Raw genomic sequence first — 22,867 nt, 5'->3', positions numbered from 1 at the left:
TGTTGTAATGTGCCAGTGACTAAAATTATAAACTTTTAAGTTTAAAAATTTGGAATAAAAAATAAAAACTGGACAATTTATATATATATTTTTTAATATAAAATATTTGTGTCATAATTTATATCCTGTTATTACAGTATTTATATACATTTATCCTATAATTTACTCATGATATCCATGCCATAAACCCATGTGATAATTTTAGTGCATTAACCCGGTTAATAATGGTATGCAAATTTGCAAGGTCTCTAGGTAATGTGTTGCTGTGGATGGGTCATTTGCTTACAAGCCGATAAAACCTGTGTTTCTGAGCCATAATGTTTACAAAGATTTAGTTAAAATGCATAACGTCAAACTAATTTGTGCTAATCGTGATGACGTCATATTACCGATGGTGGCGACTTTAGTACTGTGATTTACTAAACATTTAATTAAAATGTTATTTTAGAAGTGTTATAGGATAAATAGAATTCGCTACTCGTGTTTTTTAATATGTAAAATATCAACCTCGTATAGTTAATCGGTATTTGTCTCAGCAGAGCCTCGACAAATACCGATTAACATACTTGGTTGATATTTTCCATATTAAAAAATACTCATGACGAATCCTCTGTATATTATTTTGGACTTTTGGTTAAAAGAATTTGTGTGTTTTATGTAAAATTGATTGAAAGGAATATTACTTTGACTTATAGTGTAACTCACGGTTTGTATATTTGTTTTTCATATTTAAAAAACACATTCAACTATGGTTATTTTTTAGTGTTAATGTTTTTTGCATTTGTCAATTTATTCAGCTGAGCACGATGAAGACCCTGAAGGATGCGGTCAGAAACGACGTTTTCCCTACAACTGAGATGATTATTTCTATGAGCAGAGAGTTTGGTGTGCCTCTCACAGTTAAGGACTTCGAAGGTAATATATATATTTTTTTCATTGAAATTGTAGTGCATACTGGAAAATAAGGAACAGGATATTTGTAAAATGACATCTCAGGGTGTTTAGTGTCCAACACAGTTATCTTGACACGAGAGAGAGAGAGAGAGAGAGAGAGAGAGAGAGAGAGAGAGAGAGAGAGAGAGAGAGAGAGAGAGAGAGAGAGAGAGAGAGAGAGAGAGAGAGAGAGAGAGAGAGAGAGACAGACAGACAGACAGACAGACAGACAGACAGACAGACAGAAACCTGCTGCTGCTGTCACACAGGCTCCACCTTGCTCAAAGAAGCAAGAGATCTTTTATATGCACTTCCCATAGACTGGACAATATATACCAAGGCCTTTGATGTCCTAGTATCGGGCAGTGGGCGGGACATACCCCAGTAATAATGCACTCGCCTGATGTGAGGTCAGTCTAGGATGAATTCCTGTCATTGGGCTATCTTTTGTTCCTGCCAGTACACTGCGACTGGTATATCAAAGGCTGTGGTATGTACTCTCCTGTCTGTGGGATGGTGCATATAAAAGATCCTTTGCTACTAATGGAAAAATGTAGCAGGTTTCATCTGAGACTATATATCAGAATTACCAAATGTTTGACATTCATTAGACGATGATTAATAAATCAATGTGCTATAATGGAGTTGTTATACAAAAATAAACTTTTTTGTATTTATTGGGCAATATGTTTGGGATGGGGCAAAAACTGAAGTCCATCTTTAAGAAAATGCCTACTGTAGCCAATGATGTGTTGTGCTTGTTTTTAACAGAGCTACAAGACATGAGTGACAAGCTGCCCGTACTGTCCTCCGAGAAGCTAGTGTCTCGTCCTCATACCAGTCGACAGTGGACCCCCATCGACAACTTCAACGAAGAGTTCCTCAAACGCATCGGCGAGCGGAAAAACACGTCACCAGCCAGCAATTTCATCAAGGACAATATTGTAAGTAGTAGTAGTAGTAGCACCGTCATAATTAAATTGGGCAATTTCATCAAGAACAATATTGTAAGTAGTAGTAGTAGTAGCACTGTCATAATTAAACTGGGAAAATTATGTTTTTCGTGTATTTGTTGTTCTTCATATTTGTAAAGAATATATAAGTAGGTAATATTTTCCCCTGTTATCAAGTCAAAATCATGATGTCATGATGATAATTGACAGCGAGGAATTTGTTTTTCAAAGACCCATAACATACAAAATTGATCAAATGTGGGTTCATATGCATAAAAATAATTCTAATGACTCGCCAAGCATAACAAAAATGATGGTAGTGATGCATTATTCTCCTCCCTTCCTCACGTCTTAAAACACCTATAAGGGACGGGATGTAGGCCAGTGGTAAAGTGCTCGTCTGATGCATGGTCGGTCTGGGATCGATCCTCATCGGCGGGCCCATTTAGCCATTTCTCACTCCAGCCACTGTACCACGACTGGTATATCAAAGACTGTGATATGTGCAATCCTGCCTGGGTGGTGCATATAAAAGATCCCTTGCAACCAATGGAAAAATGTAGCTGGTTTTGTCTCTAAGACTGTGTCAAAATGACACCATGTTTGACCTCCAATAGCTGATGATTAATAAATCAGTGTGCTTTAGTGGTGTCGTTAAACAAAACAAACTTTAACTTTTAACTTTTAAAACACCTATAAACACTGGTATTTAGTTTAGCTGTCATTGTACAAAAGGTGTTTTAAATGTTATCATTTGTGTTGTTTTATTAGAATGTAGTTTATTTTTTGTCATTTCAGGATGATGTCCATGTACACAGCATCAAGAACCGACAGGACCGCGAGAAGACAAAACCAGTGATGGTACAAGTGGACGCAAACCCTGCTCACAATTACAGCACGCAGAGACTCAATACTGGCGTGTTGGCTGCGGAGAAAATCAGGCTGATGTTGGCTCAGGTACATACAGCTCTCAATCGTTATCACATGCACTCGTTATGGCACGCAAAAAACAACTATAGTCCATCCTACAGGGAACACCTTTTCTCATACTATGGAATTTACTACACGTTATTTATTGTACAGACGATTGATTTTTAAATTGCACACAAAAATAGTAAAAGTATTTCCAAAACACTTTTGCTTCTTTTTTTTTTTTTACATCAGACCAAGCTGAAATTATTTACCAAAAACATTTTTGTAGGAGGATGTGACGTTTAACCATTAAATTATAGAGGAGGATGATTACTGTGATAAATGTCTGTGAACCATGTTGCATACACTCCAGGCCATAGGATTTAAAATTTCATGGGAAACACTTTTCGGTTCCATGCCTTGTGATCATGGGAACCCATCGAAAACTATTTGAAATTTTTTTTTTATATATATCTTAGGCCAAACAAAATAAATTCTGGTCTCTAAGCAGCGCATGCATCAATTTTGACCCTTGCGCGTCAATTTTTTGTTTTAATTTCCCATGGTATGACGTTAATTTTTGCTAGGAGTTTCTTGCTATGAGGTAAACGTGCATTTGGAGCCAAAATGCCACCGCACATGAACTAAGATGTGCATTCTGATTTCAATTTGAATATGGCACTTATTTCGGTATCAAATATACCCACCTTTACTGTGTAATCCATGCTTTTAAAAAAAAAAAAATTGAAAAAAAAAAAAAAACACCCTGCACTGCATAGATATAATAATCATGGGAAACGAAATTTCGGTTCCGTGATTTTACTGATACACTGCTGACGGTACTGAACACGACTGTTTCCTTGAAATCCGAGGGCCTACGCTCGCAACACCACCACTGTATGTCACTGATTTCTTTGACACCACAAGCCTCGGTGGCATCGTGGTTAGGCCATCGGTCTACAGGCTGGTAGGTACTGGGTTCGGATCCCAGTCAAGGCATGGGATTTTTAATCCAGATACCGACTCCAAACCCTGAGTGAGTGCTCCGCAAGGCTCAATGGGTAGGTGTAAACCACTTGCACCGACCAGTGGTCCATAACTGGTTCAACAAAGGCCATGGTTTGTGCTATCCTGCTTGTGGAAAGCACAAATAAAAGATCCCTTGCTGACTGTTGTAAAAGAGCACCATTTGTGGCGACAGCGGGTTTCCTCTAAAAAAACCTGTCAGAATGACCATATGTTTGACGTCCAATAGCCGATGATAAAATAAAAAATCAATGTGCTCTAGTGGCGTCATTAAATAAAACAAACTTTACTTTTTTTTCTTTGACACCAAGAAGAGACCATGAAAACATAATATTCTTTCTGTCTTCTATGTTCTACTGATAGTTGGTCGTTTTATTATTTTAGAATCCCGACACTCGCTACACCTACTCACAGGCCTACAACAACATGACTGTGATTCCCGTGGACCCGGAGGAGTTCAGGAAAGAAGAGCTTGAGAATATGAGGAGCCGGTGGCGAACCGACAGCGGCTTCATCTACCCCGGCAAGAAGACGATGATCCAGAGCAATGTCCACCCGGACAAGCCCGATGACGCCAGGCTGGAAGAGCTCACTTACGTATGTAATTCATGTTCTGTCCACACACCATGCTGAATGTGAAAATGTTTTGAGAACTTTCTAAATGGCAAAGGTTGGGAAATTCTTGATTAGAGTGTGTTTACAATTAGTGTGTCTAGAATCAGTGTGGGATTCCATTATGTTACTCTCTAATGTATATGTTACTGGCAATGTGTAAAATCAGGCAGTCCGTAGAATGCCTGAATATTTCAGGCAATCTGTAAATTAACTGATTCACTCAGGCAATCTGTAGATTGCTTAAATATTTCAATATTAAACTTTACAAGGTAATTTATACACATTGCCTGAAATGAAAGATCCTTCATTCATTGACAGCAATTGTTGTAAAGGTAAACACGACTAGTGACAAGATGCAATATTATTTAATTATGTAATTTATTTTAAAGAAAAATCTCCACAAAGACATTCTCCATAAACAAAACACTAACGAAAAGCTTGACATCGAAGTAATTAACTTTAAAAAAAATACTTTTAATCCTTTTTTTCCGCTACGGATTTGAAATAAAGACATTAAAACAAGTAAAAAAACTAAACCAAACACATAATTGATAATTAATCACATCCATAGATGCACATCATTAATACAATTTTCCAGTGGATTAGAAGCCAGTTCACAGTAACTTTTAATTTTAACCAGTCTTAATATGCAATTTGAATATTTTTGCTATGGATTTGAGATAAAGACATTAAAACAAGTAAAACAACCTAAACTAAACAAACACATAATTGATAATTAATCACATACAGAGATGCACTTCATTAATACATTTACAAATCCGTACTTCTACACATACATATATTTGTTTGTTTAGACAGGTCAGATTGGAGTGGCATCTGCTGTTGCACTTTACAGCTGCCTTGTAGCACTTGCAGTGGTTTGACGAGCATCGTTTGCCACTAAATTAGTGTAAGCGATGGGTGCAATACACAGCTAGAATTTCTCAGTTAGTAAAAAGCATGTCACAGTCATTCTTCAGCCTATACTGATAATTTTCAAGGGTGGAACCATTGAATACAGCATGTTGCTTAGCAATGGTTGCTAGAAAACATATTTACCCTAGCAACAAGCTTTGTAAGCCTATCTACTCCATTCGGAAAGGTTGGTGCTATGTTTCAGAACATCAGAACTATCAGTAGACATGTTTTAAAACAATTAGTGTCACCAGAAAACAAAATAACAGTTGTTTTGTTGCTAGGCAACAGAAAAATCATACCAACTGTCTATTTGTATATTTATTATCTATTCATAAAAGATGCTTCAACTTCATATTGCCTAATATCCTACAGAAGATAAATGTTTTGGGTAAATAATCTATACACGTTGTCATAATTGTTATCAAAAAGTAACAAAACATTAAATATTTAGTTGCTTAGCAACCTATTTACCATAGCAACTGGCTATGTACACATAGTAGACTACCTGTGAACATGGGATTCACTTAAGTCAAACAGTATTTTTATCAATAGAAGACCTAATTCCTGGAAACAATGAAAGCAAGGGTATTATACACCATACCTCAAATAAAAACATTGTTGCTAGGCAACACATTCATGGTAGCAACCAGCTGTTCTCAATTATGTTATCACCTTGAACCATCTTCAGACCAGACCTTTGCCATAGCTTTAGGCATTGTCACAATCTCCCCTGCATGTGCAGTAAACTGCATTCTAAGTGCGCTTGTACACATTTGTACCTTCTACACCTGCTCTTACATGCACACTTCAGCAGCTCTGGGCAGGATGCTCTGACTTCTGGCAAATTTGTCCACATGGGCCTCCACTGTTCTGAACAGGGGAGGGTAACTGGCGATTTGGCATTGTAGTATGCCCCCAGTAGTGTCGCAGCCTGTGAAAGTGTGAAACACTGAGAGTGCCAAGGATTTTTGTGGGCCAAGTGATGCACATATCTCATGAGCCGGGATGTAGTGAAAGTCCTTGACAGTACCGAATGCAATCCAGAGTTCTATCCTTCCTAGTTGCTGCACAGCCGATACCACTAATACAACTACATCGGTATCTACTGTTCAAGGAACAAGGATCTTGTGAAAGCCCTGCATGATGGCATCAGCAACATGTCCCATGATTCTGGAATCTGCTTCCTCATGATTGCAGGGAGCTAAGTTGGTCGTGTCTCGTGCAGGTACACAGAGTACAGTATCACCATCGATAACAACAAGAGGCTGCTCTGCAAATCACCTTTCTTTGCCCCTTCAGGTAGTACTAAACCAAATAACTTCCGGCTGGGTCAAAGTTCGAGGTGCACCGAACTTTTGATAGAGAAGTGAACACCACAAGTCCTGTGATTGGTTATAAATGTGAGTGTGTTGGTTGTAAAAAATAATAGTTTCATCTGGGTAAAAAAAAATGTGCAATTTTATTTCATCTAGTACCAATATGTCAAGTAGCCTTGTGCTTGAAACATGTATGGGGTACCTGTAAAAAAAAGTACTCGAATTTTGTGCGAAACTAGGGTAGTCATAGACGCTACCCATTATCTCAGAAACGAGCAGCTTGACCCCCATTTTTTTCTGATTCACTTTAAGTGTAAGGGGTGGTAGTATTTATATCCGTGGCGTTTATGTCGGTTGATACGTTGCAGGTAGGAGTTTTAGCCACATATGTTACTATTGTCGTCTATGGGATTTGATTTGGTAGTATACACCCTTCAAAGGTGTTATTGAATGTGTGAAACCACGGTTGTTGTCATCACTCGTGGTACTCTCAGTGACAACAATCTGGAAAAAGGACAAGCTTGTACAGTGAAATGAACCTTTGGAGGTAGCTGAGCTTGGATTATGGTCTATATTGTCTGTGGCCGCGGTGATAAACTGACACTTTTGGATCTGGGGAGGACAGACTGTGCCAATCTGGTGATAATACTCACAGACATTATTGCCCAGTGATGTGATTATATCCATGATACGATCATATGAGGCTGACACACCAAGGACAAAAAGGCTATCAACCAACTTCCGTTCCCTGGTTAATGCATGGGTCTTAAGTCCCACGTAGACCGGTAGTGGCATCTCCCGATCTTTGCTGTGATAGACATGTTGTACGTTTCCATAATACCGGCACCTCTTGATGCAGTTGAACATGAGCAGCTGAGCAATGGTGAGCACTGGTTGACTGATGCTTATGTTGCATGTTTGATCCTTGATATTTGACCCATTGATGAGCATGCTGACTAATGACAGAAGTGACTGAGGCACAGATTCCACTTGACTGGTCTGGTCAAAAGACCCTGAGAATGTCACCTTATGTGTAAAAATGTCATGTCGGATCGTGTTGGCAATTTGAGTCATCATGACACTTTGTTCATCTCAATCACTCTGATATTCTTGTCGCAGGACAGTGCCTGTATCATTCTCGTAGGCCATGAACACCTCATTCCCTTCCTTGTAGGCTTTCATACCAGGTAGATGCATGAGAATTCAGTCTTTAAGGTACTTACTATTTACTTGTGAGTTAACAGCCACACCAAGCTGATCCAGCCTCTCGGTGTATAGCTTGCTAAGATCAGCAAGTCTGAACACCTTAATGTCCTCATCTTGTCTCTTGTCCTCTATGTAGGATATCAGCTCTGCTAATGCGATGCCTTTGCATGTTTGGTCACTTGAGGTACCTGGCTCCTGTGGGACCATTACACGTGCTCTGGTTTACAAATTGGTTGGGCATCTTGCATGATACTTTGCCTCAAGGGCTACAAGGTCAGCTCCTGCATTTAATGTTGGTAGAAGATCCTGGTCTTGGAGCTCATGTGCACACTTCCGCACAGGGAAATCTACTTGAAATGTGGAGATGTCAGGAAGTTTCTCCTTTGTTTCTGGTTTGGAACAAAAGAAGCACACTGGGCTTTTGCTGTTGACAAGTATGTAGGTATCTGGGACCTAATTCACTAAACTCTCGCAACTTTGCGATATCGCAGTGCAATGCTAAAAGACTTACAAAGAGGATGCTTTGTTGTCTAGCAGAGCCTAAGAGACCTTTGTGAATTAGGCCCCTGCTTCTCCAGTACTGCTTCTTGTGAAAATCCATTTTGAGGTTGTTGCTTCTTCATTAGATTTGTGCTTCCGCTCCTTGGCACGTTGCAGGTTACTTGTACCAAACTTCAAGTAACAGGATTTATGCCACTTTGCATTCTGTTCCTTAATTAATGTGGACTCCACACCATTTCCATGGTCCAATCTTGTGACATCTATTTGTACTGGTATGCAGTGGAGTTCATTAAATTGAAGGATGTTCTCAGCTATGGTTTTATAACCTGCAGCAGTGGGACGTATCAAATGTTCTTTGCTGTCTAGCTGACAGAGGACGCATTTAGACCAGTCCGTTGTCTGGGTAGGGGTAGGTGAGGGGCTTGCCATTTTTTTAGCATGCACGGGTAGGTTAGTTGGCCATCCCCACATCTTCCACTACTAATTAGAAGCTACACATAGCAGACCCTGCAAAGAAAAGAAACAAAATTCATGGATAATGATTGAATAAATAATCAATAGGAGCATGCATTTACTCTTTATTATTATTGATCCCTACAACTAGGTGAAAAATAAGCGACAGGTAAAAAATGCTCAGATTTTTTTTTTGTAAATAAATAAATTAAAAAAATTGTTCAGATGGTGATACAAGCACTTAAATGTGTTGCCTAGCAAAGTTTGTTAAGCCTTGTGCAGTGAACAATTGCTCCAGATTGATGTTAGTATGAAGAATAAAGTTTTAGATATTAAATGCATTATATATACTGGTTGCTAAGGAAAATATGTTGCCTAGTGACCGTTGCTATATTATGTACAGTTCACATTGGCTCGACCTCTGTAAATGTTTAGAATGTTGTGTTGGACACTTGTGCAAAGTTTCATGCTTTTATCCCTCACCTGGACTAAAAGCACAATTGCATTTTGCATAACCCTGACCTCCACCCAATGACTCGTCTTTCACTACTTAAAGTATATAACTTTTGGTTACATAGATCGAACTGGTTCCTGCTGTATCGTCCTTTAAGTAATCCTGCGTGAACTGCAATGCGGTACAAGTCATTTTCATCTCGATCGACAAATCACACCCATGATGTTACAAGGATCCCCTTTACCACGGTCTACCAAAGGGATAGGAATGGTCACGTTGTCTCCTGGATTACCAGCAACATGCTCCAGATGGCTTCGTTTGACCATGCGTTCTGCTTGCGCCATCTGACCACCAGCTGATCCCTTACGTTGAATATAGATGTTCTCTTGCTGCACTCAGAGTTGAGCTGGTTGTTCTAGATGTAAAGTAAACCGAGAGGAAAATCTTGTCATCCATTAACAAAAACCTGTTATATTCACATATTATTAATAGTATTACTTGTTACATAGTTGTGAACCTTTTTTGATCTGTATGAAAAAGAAATAATATGCAGAAAGTAGGGAGTAAATTTTAAAGTGGTTCCTTTGAAAGTAATACTATACGGTGATAACATACATAGTGTGCCATATAGTGCTGAACATGCAGTGCTAACATACCTGACAAGGATTCGGGAACATCATTGACTGTGGTCTGCTCAGTTCCACCCGATTCTGCAGCATCCATGTTTGACGACCTATCCGTTGTAGCATATGCCGCAATGAGATCCTCTTCAGACACCATGCATTCCAGAATGTCAGTTGGTAAGGCAGAGGTACGCAATCCAATTCGTGCATCAGTACCGAATAAAGCCTTGTATGGTGTCTGCTTGATGCCTGAATAACTATATTTTTCTGGAATTGAACAAATCGCAGTTCCATAGTTTGTTGAGTTGTTATCACCTAGCAATGCAATCAACATATCTTTCACATCACAGTTCAGCCATTCAACGGATCCTTGACTCTGAGGGTGCCGAGGCTTGCTGTGAACTCGCTGCCATTATCACTCTGTAGAATTTGAGGGGCACCGAGGAGCAGAAATATGTCCATCAACTGAAAGGCTACTTCCTTTGCACATTTAAATGTCAGTGGGCACAGGATACAGTATTTTGTCAAATGGTCTTGATAGACCATATGGTCCACTTGTGTGGTGCCTTTGTCACGGATTGCATATGAATTTTTCTTTCAAATAAATTACATGATTACATAATATTGCATCTTGTCACTAATTGTGTTTACCTTTACAACAATTGTTGTCAATGAATGAAGGATCTTTCATTTCCGGCAATGTGTCGAGAGATTACCTTGAAAAGTCAGGCAATGTGTAGATTGCCTGAAATATTTAGGCAATCTACAGATTGCCTGAGTGAATCAAGCAATTTACAGATAGCCTGAAATATTCAGGCATTCTACAGATTGCCTGATTTTACACATTGCTTGTAACATATATAACACAGTGTTCTCGCTGTTCCATTTAAGTGGGGCGGGCTCCCATTATTGCATGTTGCCGCCCTCCATTCATGTTCTGCTGCCCTCCTTTATTTTGCTGTGCCCCACTTTTATTTTCCCGCACCCTACTATATTTTACAGCACCTGTCTCCGCTATTTCCAAATGCACACTTTTTTCCACACCAAAAAAACCCTTGATTGGTCTGAACGTCAGAATCAAGCCGTGGCACGTACGAAAACGCAACCGACGAAAAACTTCAGTAGCTTATGACGGTTATTATAATTTAACAGTATGTTTTAACAGCCTCTATTTTGTCCCATACCTGTATCCATTTGTATGTCTGATACACACAATAAAAGTTATGTTTTATTTGAGAAATGAAAATATAATGTTATTTATCGATTCGGCAATCTCCGACTGAAAACCCCCCACTAATTTAGTGACAAATCATGTGATCAAAACGGTCATTCTGTCTTTTGTGTCCACTAATTATCATCTGATATTTTGTCCTCAATTGCAGATTTAATTGGTTGTAACTGATGATTTTTACTTTCTGTCATTTGTTTATTCGACAATTCTTTATAAAATATTAAAAACTTTTCGTTTTGGGAGAGATATCACTGCTATTAAAACAACGGAAGTAATTAGTAAAATCATTTATCTTAGGTGCCAAATAATATATACACTGCCTTTACAAAAACAAAACTTTTATCAGCAAGCGATATCAAAGCGATCGATTCATTTGATGAAGAAAGAAATAAAATGAACGGAAATTTTTTATCCCACATCAGGGGGTGACTTTTCAATTTCAATCTTTGTTTTTCATATATATCTTGAAATCTTTATTAAACTAATAATACTAAAACTTTGATCGGTTCAGCAAAACGAATGCCTGTGAATGTCGGACCAACAACATCTCCAGTTCAACTAACTGTAGACCTACAGATGAGTCTGCTTGTATTTCGGACAACGTTTTTGTACCAAATACTGAGGGGCAAAGTAAGGAGTATGTCTTTTCACAAAGTTCACAAAACACACAATAATATATGGTAACCAAATTCCTCTTTTTTGGGGGGCTTTTCAGTTTGTTGGTGTTTTTTTTTTGTTTTTTTTTTAAGGTTAGGGTGTCACGCTGCCACCCTCCTTTAATTTTTACCCAGCGAGAACACTGTAACATGAGAATAAAACAAGTATTTTAAAACACACATTAAAGCATTAAAGACTATACTGACATAATTATAATTATAATAGAGGCAATGTTTTAGAGGTTTTTTTTTTTTTTTTTTTTTTTTTTACTACAAGATATCTTTTACTTTGGTTTTAAATGTGATCACTTACTAACTGTTTTAACAGAAGGACAGTTTTGAAAATCTCTAAACATCTGGTCAAATAAATAAAGATCAGCCTTAATTTCATCAATATGCAGATCTCATGAGCTAATAATTTCAACATAATCATATCTGAGTAAAGATTAAACTAGAGGTGATGGTCCTCATATTAATTCCAAATTAAGTTGTGAACAATAGTTCATTCTGTTAGGTTGGAATTTCAACTGTTCTGTTGCTGCATGCTTGTAGTCTTTTCTTTTTGAAACTGTTTAATTAATTCTTTGGTTTTGTGTATACATGTATGTGTTTTTGTGTATATGTGTTTTTGTGTGTGTGTGTGTTTTTAAAATCATAATATTCCTCGCTTTAACATTTTAACACTTTAAGGTTCCATAACTTTTTTCTTTTTTTTAATTATTGTTTTAAATCATGCTTTTATATGTTGATGCATTGCATCATAACCAACCAGAAATGATGGAGTTGTTCAGAAAGTATAAAAGCAGATGATTTAATTATAAGTGTGACAGCTGAGATTTGAGATAAACTGTCCAGTCAGAATGGCCACATCTTGATTAACCTTCTGACTACTCGGTTAATTGTTGACAAAAACCACGCTGAGGAGGTACACATTTTAAACTTTTACCCACATGTTTTCATTTACAATTTTTATAAATGCACAAAATAATGTTCATAATATATTATGTGAATCAGGTATCATTTTCATGGGTTTTTAAAAAAATTATATTTTAGATCAGTTAATGTTGACAAAAATTAGGCAAAAAATTATAAACTAGCATTTACATTTGTGGCCAGATGTCCAGTACTTATAGCCATTATTCCCAATTACTGTGTTTTTCGGACCACAATTCTTTTGGGGAAATTACCTGTCACAATCAGCTATCAATTCCTGAAAATGACTGACATTCTGCTGTTGTCAAACGAAAATACTTGCTGAAAACCCTTTTTCAACTCAATGCCCAGGTATTTCTCAAGCAAAAACAAAAAAGTACAGCTGTCATTATCATGGTTAGTCTCTGTCAATGTTCTGTTATTATTTTTGGTCAGTGCCATGTGCAAAACGTCAGGGAAATATGAATGAATGCATGTACTGTACGTATGCAGTATACAGTATGTCGGTTTGCATGATATAGGGCGAGATATCTCGCCTGCGGTAGTCAGAAGGTTAAAGAAGAATGATTTGCGTGTTTAGACTGTAGATGTTTAATTTTATATTGATTAGCAGTATTTTTTATCTTTTGAGACTTTCAGGCGATTTACCCATTTTTGGCCTTTGAACTTAGGAGATAAAAAAAATTCCATACTTTTTTTTTCAATGACTCAAGATATTGAGCTAAAATTCTGTTTACAGTTTTATCATGTACTGTTACAGATCAAGTGTAACTTTCATGGTTATTTATCCAATTTTCACTGTTACGGCCCTTGAATTTAGGAGTTTACGAAAATGTGTTGGTCCCGGGAAGGGACATGTATTGCTTTAGCAGTACTCTCAGAATGTTTGTCAACTAATGGTTTAAGAATAAAACAATTCTATTTTCATAATTAGTATTGTCAGGTAAAATAGATTCTTCATCTTTTCCAGAAAACGTATCTTCCCCCACTTTATACGGGGTGATAAGTCCAAGGACTTGTCTGGTCCTTTTAGGTCCATGAAGATGACCTTTGAAGGGATATGATGATTTGAATTTTTATTGTCTGCTGGACAGTATTCCTGCAAGGTTTACAAGCTGATCCCACTGCTGCCACCACATGGTTATCAAGCAAATCCCACAGCTGCCACCATATCTGTTGTGTATGAGCAGACCTTCGTTTACCAGTGTGGTCACGTTGCAGTTGTCTTGGGGCACATTCTTTGGAACCTGTATCGTCATTTGTCTTGTGTTGTTTTGTCGTGTTTTCATGTCTTACTATAGCAAAGTTTTGTTGTTAATCTCTGTTATCCTTGAAAATTATGAATACTAAAACTCATTAAAATACTCAATAAATTTATGTTATGTATTGTATTAACTGTTTGTTCCTTATGTTTTTGTGCTACGTTAATTCAACACATGCAACATGCTAAGGTGAAGCTTCTTTATAAATGGTTGGATTGTATCATTAATCTAATACATGATGTTACTGATTTCAGTTGCAGCCTTAAGTGCATGTTGTTGAGAGTACTAACATTTTAGCTTTCACTTTCCTTCAAAGCACACAGACTACATAACAAATAGAATGTAAATCATAATGTGTAATCCAGCCTTAGTAATACTAATCATAGGATCTGACAACAAAAAGGATGTTCATTAAACTTTTAATTTGTTTGTTATTCCACTTAATGAATGATTTCTTTAATCTTTCAGTCATGAAGTTATTACCGTGACAGATTATTTAACTGAATATTACTATATGGTATCTTATATGTATTTAATAGTGTTACACATTCCTAAATGTTTTTATTCATATTCATATTAAAATAATGTATATTTTTTATTATAAGTTATTGTCAGGTGTGTATGATAATATAAGTTACTATCAGCCAGACGTTTTTCGCTAACATTTGCGAACTATTTTGATTGGTTCCAGAAGTGGTCATTCGGTTACTGTGTAGCACAAAAATCAGTTTAGCGAGTGTTAGCGACAAGCGGTTGACTGAACTTACCCCAAGTTTCTAAATTTGTGTATGTATTGAAAAATGAATTTTAAAATTTTTAGCCATGGAAAGAGAATATCCTGCATGTGAACATCTTACAGTCTCCACTGAAGCGTGAACGATTCCCATGGGACTATCGCCACCATGACATAGAGCTCTACCGTCGACCTCTACCTGACTTTGGTGTTACCCAGCCCATGACCATTCACCTAGCCGGAGAGAAACTCCGACAGGAGAAACTGCAGGAGAAACTGCAGGACTTGAAAACGTGGCAGTCGAAGATCGTCGTGGACGACACGGCACATCACGTTCACAGGGTTCTCCCCGAGACGGAAATGAGAGACCGGGGGTTCTACTCCAGCAACCAGATCGACCGGCTCCAGGGACTGCTCAAGGATCCGCCCATCAAGCACACACTCTGCAAGCCGGGTCTCGTGTTGAGGAAAATCCCACCACTGAATGTCGTGCTCAACCCGAAGGTGGACACCGACGCCCGGGCTGAGGGTCTGCCACTGTTTTCGGCTGTCAGGGGGGAGGAGGTGGAGAAGACAAGAGGGTTCAAGCCCGGTCCATTCATCACCAGGAGTTGGCTGATGGAAAACAACAAGATCCCAGCGGTGGATTACGAGCATGGCAAGTTAATTAAACTGAAAGGCAAAGATTTCAAGTGAGTATTTAAAGCATTCTTGTGGTGGGTTTTTTTTTATCGGTACTGCAAGATTGCAGTTTAAAGCTGGTAAGTGTTGGGTTCATAGCATATATCAGCCCAGACTGATTGCCCAGATCAATGATGAAGATGTAATGCCAGTGCCCGATTCTCATGATGAAGATGTAATGCCAGTGCCCGATTCTCATGATGAAGATGTAATGCCAGTGCCCGATTCTCATGATGAAGATGTAATGCCAGTACCAGATTCTCATAATGAAGATGTAATGCCAGTGCCCGATTCTCATGATGAAGATGTAATGCCAGTGCCCGATTCTCATGATGAAGATGTAATGCCAGTGCCCGATTCTCATGATGAAGATGTAATGCCAGTACCAGATTCTCATAATGAAGATGTAATGCCAGTGCCCGATTCTCATGATGAAGATGTAATGCCAGTGCCCGATTCTCATGATGAAGATGTAATGCCAGTGCCCGATTCTCATGATGAAGATGTAATGCCAGTACCAGATTCTCATAATGAAGATGTAATGCCAGTGCCCGATTTTCATGATGAAGATGTAATGCCAGTGCCCGATTCTCATGATGAAGATGTAATGCCAGTGCCCGATTCTCATAATGAAGATGTAATGCCAGTGCCCGATTCTCATGATGAAGATGTAATGCCAGTGCCCGATTCTCATGATGAAGATGTAATGCCAGTACCAGATTCTCATTCATTTAACACTAACATCTGGGCCCGTGTGTATAAAACGTTTAAGAGTCTAGACGCAATCTCAAATGACCTCACATGCATTCAGTTTGTATAGTGTTGTCATGACGATAAAGAAAGAAAGAAATGTTTTATTTAACGACACACTCAACACATTTTATTTACGGTTATATGGCATCAGACATATGGTTAAGGACCACACAGATTTTGAGAGGAAACCCGCTGTCGCCACTACATGGACTACTCTTCCAATTAGCAGCAAGGGATCTTTTTTTTGCGCTTCCCACAGGCAGGATAGCACAAACCATGGCCTTTGTTGAACCAGTTATGGATCACTGGTCGGTGCAAGTGGTTTACACCTACCCATTGAGCCTTGCGGAGCACTCACTCAGGATTTGGAGTCTGTATCTGGATTAAAAATCCCATTCCTCGATTGGGATCCGAACCCAGTACCTACCGGCTTGCAGACCGATGGCCTACCACGACGCCACCGAGGCCGATGAGGCTCTATTAAAGTCTTTGGGGTGGTATTTAGCTCAGTTGTTTGAGCCCTTGCTTGAGGTGCTTGCGTCGCAGGATCAAACCACCTCAGTGGTTCTGTTCAACTGATTGGGTTTTTTCTCATTCCAACCAGTGCACCACAACTGGTCAAAGGCCGTGGTTTGTGCTTTCCTGTCTGTCGGAAAGTGCATATAAAAGATCCCTTGCTGCATTAAGAAAATGTTACGAGTCAGAATTACCAAATGTTTGACATCCAATAGCCGATGATTAATATATCAATGTGCTCTAGTGGTGTCGTTAAACAAAACAAACATTACTATTAAAGTCTTTGAGTTGAGACTCTAAATGTTTTATAAGCACCAGGCTAGATGCTGCCCAGGACAGACATTTGATCAATTGTTCTATTATTAGTTTACATCACTAGATGGTAAGAGAATGTTAATATCAATTTTTAAATCCGTGCCAACAGAGATTGATGAAATCTGTTGAAAACCCATTCAAAATAGTTTTGTGTGAAGGTCGGAGTCATTGTTTAAATTCATCAGAGATGATTAAAGTTTTATTACAAATGAAATGTTCTGTTTGCTGTCTGTAAATAGAGGTGTGTGTTTGTAAATTTACTAAAAAAAAAAGTATGTTTCTTTACAGTTTGTACAATAGAGATTGCCAGTACCTTTTTAAACGCAACATTGAGCCTTTATCAGAGGAAGATCGGGACAATCACCTGTTCTATGCTGTACCAGCAGACAGCGGAAAATCAGTTGACAGCTTCAACGATTCTGGAATTGTGCCCGACATGGCTGAAAGGTCATACACACAACCTGCATTTGGTAGTCCCTCCGATGTGACCTTGACCTGCACGTCCCCCGATCTGAAGCCCTATACACAAGGCAAGAAGCTGCTGGATTCAGTGGCTTGTTAATACATGGATGATCTTAGCTGGTGATGTGTATCAGTGTCATTTTAGTGTCGAGCATATCTGTGATTTTTTTGGTGATTTTTTACAGTGCCTGAACCTTACATAATTATAGTGTTTGTGTTTTAACAGTTGAGAAGTTTTGATCTCACCATATGAATATTAGATGACACATTTTTAATGCAGGTTACAAAACCTTCAGCTGAGGAATGAAAAACAAAAATGTTTTCTTTAATTTACTTTGATACTATGAACACTACAAATCCATTTGCTCAGACCAAGCTACGAGGCTGTTATTAACAAGGTGTGTGTGGATGTATTGTGTCAGTTACTTTAATTGCAGGGTCTCTTTACAATTGAGATGATTTACACGTGTTTATGGGCAATCCCTGTTTATATTTAAACTGAAAACTTGACAATGTTTTGTTTTGTTTACAAAATCCCTACTGAAACCAGTATTCTGTCTCAAGTAAGATCATAACATTAATGCATGTGCCTTGAGTTCATAATGTCTCCCAAAAAAAGAAAATTAATACTCGTTCACAGAAAGCAAATCCCTATTCAAATGCTGCCAGTTAGTTGTACATCTAAAAACCTTATGAATTTAACTTTGACACTTTTTGACAGACATTTTTTCGAATTAACATAATACTATTTATTTTATTGTTTGGGAAATTTCTGACTCATCTTGACAATTTACCATGTATTGTTTACTCCTGACTGTTTGACAAGTTTAAAAAAAAAAATACAGATGTTTTTTCAGTGATATTTATTATGTTTCACTGTATTAGGATCACATTACAATAATGATTTTATGCAGTCCATATCGATATGTTTTTATATTATTTTATTATTGTTATTATTATTATTATTTTATTTTATTTTATTTTATTTTTTTAAATTATTCACATGCATACTGATGACCCAAAATAAAGAACAGTGACATTTTATTCATGTCTGAACATAATCTCCATATTTTATTCGCTGTTGTTTACTTCTGCTGTTTTTGAAGAACTACATTTTCTTGAATTGCATAAAATTAATTTGAAGCTTTCAAACACTATAAGACCAGAAACATGCTGTATTTATCAAAATTGAAAAGTTAAATAAGAAGTTGTGTAAGTAATCTATATGTAACAATTAAAAAGGTTGTAATATCCAACAACATTATACATGTACACTGCCTAATTATGAACAGTGCCTTTAATATAAAAATGTGCACATGCAGTAACTATGAACTTTTTTCATGATGTTTGTGATTGTTGATACACATGTACCTTCCTATTTGTTTCTTACTGTGTCTGTACATTTAACCTTTCCCCATACAGTCATTGAACCACAGTTCCAAGCCGTGGCCTTTCGTTTATCTTATAGTTTAGGTTTCAGTAGATACTATAAAAATGTAGCATTACTTCTCATTGAAATGTGAAAACCAAAGCATTAAATATTCTGTTACTTTATAATTACATTACTGTTGATTATCCAGAACCCTGTTCCATCAAATTATAATACTAAAAACCCAGCCAACCGGACATCAGTTTTTGGCAACATTTGTCTTTGCTTTGTTTCACATATGAACAATAAAAATGTTCAAAGTGAGAAACATTTTGTTTAATGGTTTTTCCAAGACAGAATGTGCAAACCAAATATATCTCTGGCGCCAGAATAAGATGAATGAGTCTCTTGTGGCAAGAACAATTATATTTTTACAATTAAGACTGCTGACCAACTATTTTTGTTTTGTTTTGATGTGCACTTGTTAATGAATATGCATAGTGATTATTATGTGATACTTAATGCTGCTGTCTCCCTTGTTTGTTTAATATATACAAGTCATGTGTATTGTTAAAAGATATTTTTTATAACAATGTAAAATAATGTTTTAATATTTGTTTGATCTCATAATGAAAACCAGGAATATAGCTTAACATGTTTTTGAGTGTAGTAACTTAGTTTTGCCGGATTAAATGCATCACTTGTAATAAGTTATACAGGGGAGTCATTTTACAGCTTTTTTTTATTTTAATTTGATAATTTGTATAAAATAATTTTTATAGTTATGATGTAAAATGCTGAAGAGTTACCTTTATTCAAGTGTGGTGTAGAATTTTCAGCTTTTTAAATACCATTTCAGTTTTTATGATTAAATTCCTGTGTCATATTAAAAGCTATATTTGACAATCTCAGTTAAGGTTTTAGTTTTTGATAAGGAGTTGGTGTACTGGATTGAATGCTTGCTAGCTGTGAATAAAATAAAGCTATAAAGATAAACACACTAAGATGTTAGTAATAACTGAATGACTGGCCTCAGTGGTGTAATGGTTAATCCATCAGGTTCAGGGCTGGTAGGTGCTGGGTTCGATTCCCAGTACCAGTCCAAGAAAGTATTTAACAGCTTGCTGGAAATGTGTAAAGTCACCACATCGACTTCTCTCCATAAACAGTAACCACTGTTCTGGACAGACAGTCCAAATATCTGAAGGAATTTGTAGCCAGAACAGCACGTTTTAACGTTAATTTGGTATTAACATGGTGTAGGGTGGGGTCTTGTTTATTTAACATGAGTGTTGTCTGATTGCCTGTAATAATGTTTAGTGTATATCTTGTAATATAGCAATGTACATAATTATGTCTGTATTTATTTTGTATATTTACTTTTTTGTTCCATTTTAATGGACAAACCAAATCTGTGGTACAGAGCTGCTGAAATTGTACAGTATTCGACTAATGTATATTTTCGTGTGTCTGTTGTTAACCTTCTCCGTCGCTGCATCATAGGACAGTCATTGTTCCATGTGTATCGTGAACCTTAGGTGGGGACTATACACAAAACTGACTTTTTCACATATCTTGCTTATTATACAATATTACAATATCATTTCGCAAAATGTATACATTGAGTTGTGAGTGCTATATTGTAATATAAACTTGCCAAATTTGTTACCTTTTCAAGGTTAAATTTAAATTTGTAGATAGCTAAATTCTACTCAACCTGACTGCTGTACCATACATTAAAGACATTTTAAAGCTTAAAATGAAAATAATCTTTAAATGGTTATTGTTTTTTTAAAAACTTACAAAAACCCATTAAAATATAGATTGCTTCATAATAAAAAGACCTGTAAGTGACCAGCCAGTAACTTGATATGAATTATTAAAACATGGTAAAACTTTTTTTGTATAATATTATATTTGTTTGACATTTATAATGTGACTTTCAGTATTCTGAAACGTTTCCCCCTAATCAGAAATCTTATTTGCTGGTGCAAGTATAATGATTAAGTTTTATATTTTGGTACAATAAAAAGAATATCACTGGACCTTTTGCTTAAAAAACCCACAAACCTGTCTATAATAGAACTTCTGTATGTTAACCAGTGTGTGTGTGTGTGGTTGGTTGGTTGGTTGGTTGGTTGGTTGGGTGTGTGTGTGTGTGTGTGTGTGTGTCAGTGAGTGTGTGCATCCGTTTGTGCATGCATGTACACGTATTATGCATTTTCATGATTTTTGTGCTTTTGTTTACGTTTTTACTAAAGTAATGAATGTTGGTTTGGAAGACAGGGTCATCAGCAGTTCCACTAACATAACAAAAAGAAATATCTTCCACTCTTTGTTTATGGACTATGCCCAGGGCAGTGGATTTAAAACACAAATGATTATTAATATAAGCTTAGCTGCCTCGTGATTAACAGTTTCTCATGTAACTCGTATAAAATATCATTTATGAATGTTTAGATATACAGTTTTTATGTCTCACATATAGATGGTCTCATTAACTGGCTTCATGGTGGACTATTATAAACACTAATGCAATAAATAGTTTACCTGTGACTTTTGACTTAATTATTATACAAAGCATATCTGAATGGTTTTAGTCTACTACAATATCAAGTGGTCAGATACAGGTGTTAGTTTGTGTAAGTGAGATATTTAATTCAATAAAATCCTTTTAAAAATTTAATATTAGTATTTTATAAAATATTTTAAAATATAAAACATGTAAATAGATGAACTTGTGATACTGGCATTGGTACTTTAAATATATACGTGTGTACTTTTATTCAGTTTAGTGTTGTTGTATAAGAATGTATTATTTATAAATATATTTTAATGTGTGCTTGATTATCACTAACTTTATTATTTCAAGTTTGGGCAGAACTATTGTTATTTTATCCCAGTGGTAAAACAATGTTGCTCAAATATTCAATAAACTTTACACAATGCATGTTGTATGTACTTGGTACCAAACAACACAATAACGGATTTGGTCAATTATTGAACCCCCCAATTCTCAGCTTTACATATACACGAAGTCAATAAAGTATTAAAAGATGACAGAAAATATCCTATTTTGTTTTGTTGTTATTATCAACATATGCATGTGTTTCCATTGCATGAAGGCAGTACATCTTTTCGGAATAATCCCTCATTACTTCCACGTGTTTTGATTTATGCAAAAAAAACCCACAACAACCCATACATACTAACAAAAAACAAAACAACCCCATACATACTAAAAAAACAACACCCATACATACTAACAAAAAAACAACAAAAAACACACAAACAAACCCCAAAACAAAGTTACAAACAAACAAATATACGTAATCTGAACAATAAAACACTTATAATCAAAATTATATCTCCGCAAAAAGGCAGTACAAGGGATGCTTTAACAAGGTGCCGTCAATTGCTGCCACGTGCTTTGCCTTTAACAGGATTCCCATTCCACATACTTCGCCGTAAATTCGTTTTTGGAACAATGCTTAGTTTATCGCAAAAGTGTACTTCAGTTTACAATACTATTTTTTCATCTTGTTTGATTTTTCTTTTATAATACTTTTCTTTTTAAACTGTGGATTTAAAAAAAAAAATGCGCGTATTAATTTTATAGTTCGTGTTTAAAGTATCTGATAGTAATTCAGAAATTCGTTCTAATTCGGTCCCATTAAAACGCAGACGTAGAGACGGCAAAACCCTTTTTCGGTTTCACCCGCTTGATTAACGTCTATGTGATGTTGAAAAACCACCATTGCATACGCACACAAGCAGTTATCCCTTCAAAGACCGGATAACACCGTGTCTAATCCTCTAGAGACCTTCATTTATTTGCTACAAGTTTGTAGCTTAATAGCTTCTTTAAGATCGACTTACATCTGTGTACACAAAATACCGAAAGTGCAGTTAGCACCAAATGTTGCAAATCTGGCATTTCTATCTCTACATTACGTGTGGACGCGCTGCCCTGCTAATAATGCACGTTGCATCCGAAAGTAAATGTAAGACTTCAAAGAAAGAAGTCATTAGAATTCTGGACAAAC

At 36.7% G+C, this 22,867-nt stretch overlaps 1 protein-coding gene across 4 annotated transcripts in view; it reads left to right on the top strand.

The window, feature by feature from the left end:
- The window catches only part of LOC121367489, a 54,875-nt gene extending 32,983 nt beyond the window's left edge, over nt 1-21,892 (top strand). For 3 of the 4 annotated variants that reach the window (XM_041491689.1, XM_041491688.1, XM_041491687.1), the window contains 6 exons: nt 798-915; nt 1,705-1,877; nt 2,685-2,843; nt 4,209-4,421; nt 14,813-15,417; nt 17,279-21,892. In XM_041491689.1, the coding sequence (XP_041347623.1) occupies nt 798-915; nt 1,705-1,877; nt 2,685-2,843; nt 4,209-4,421; nt 14,813-15,417; nt 17,279-17,552 (1,542 nt within the window). In that variant the 3' untranslated portion in view covers nt 17,553-21,892. Of the gene's footprint in view, nt 1-797; nt 916-1,704; nt 1,878-2,684; nt 2,844-4,208; nt 4,422-13,700; nt 14,122-14,812; nt 15,418-17,278 lie in introns of those variants that run through there. The other variant, XM_041491691.1, reaches the window with a different exon arrangement.
- The last annotated feature ends 975 nt before the right edge of the window (nt 21,893-22,867 follow it).

The sequence above is a fragment of the Gigantopelta aegis genome, chromosome 3, assembly GCF_016097555.1.
Source record: "Gigantopelta aegis isolate Gae_Host chromosome 3, Gae_host_genome, whole genome shotgun sequence".
Lineage (NCBI taxonomy): Eukaryota > Metazoa > Mollusca > Gastropoda > Neomphalida > Peltospiridae > Gigantopelta > Gigantopelta aegis.
Note: the sequence above shows the minus strand (reverse complement) of the source record. Positions and strands in the feature narration are given on the sequence as shown.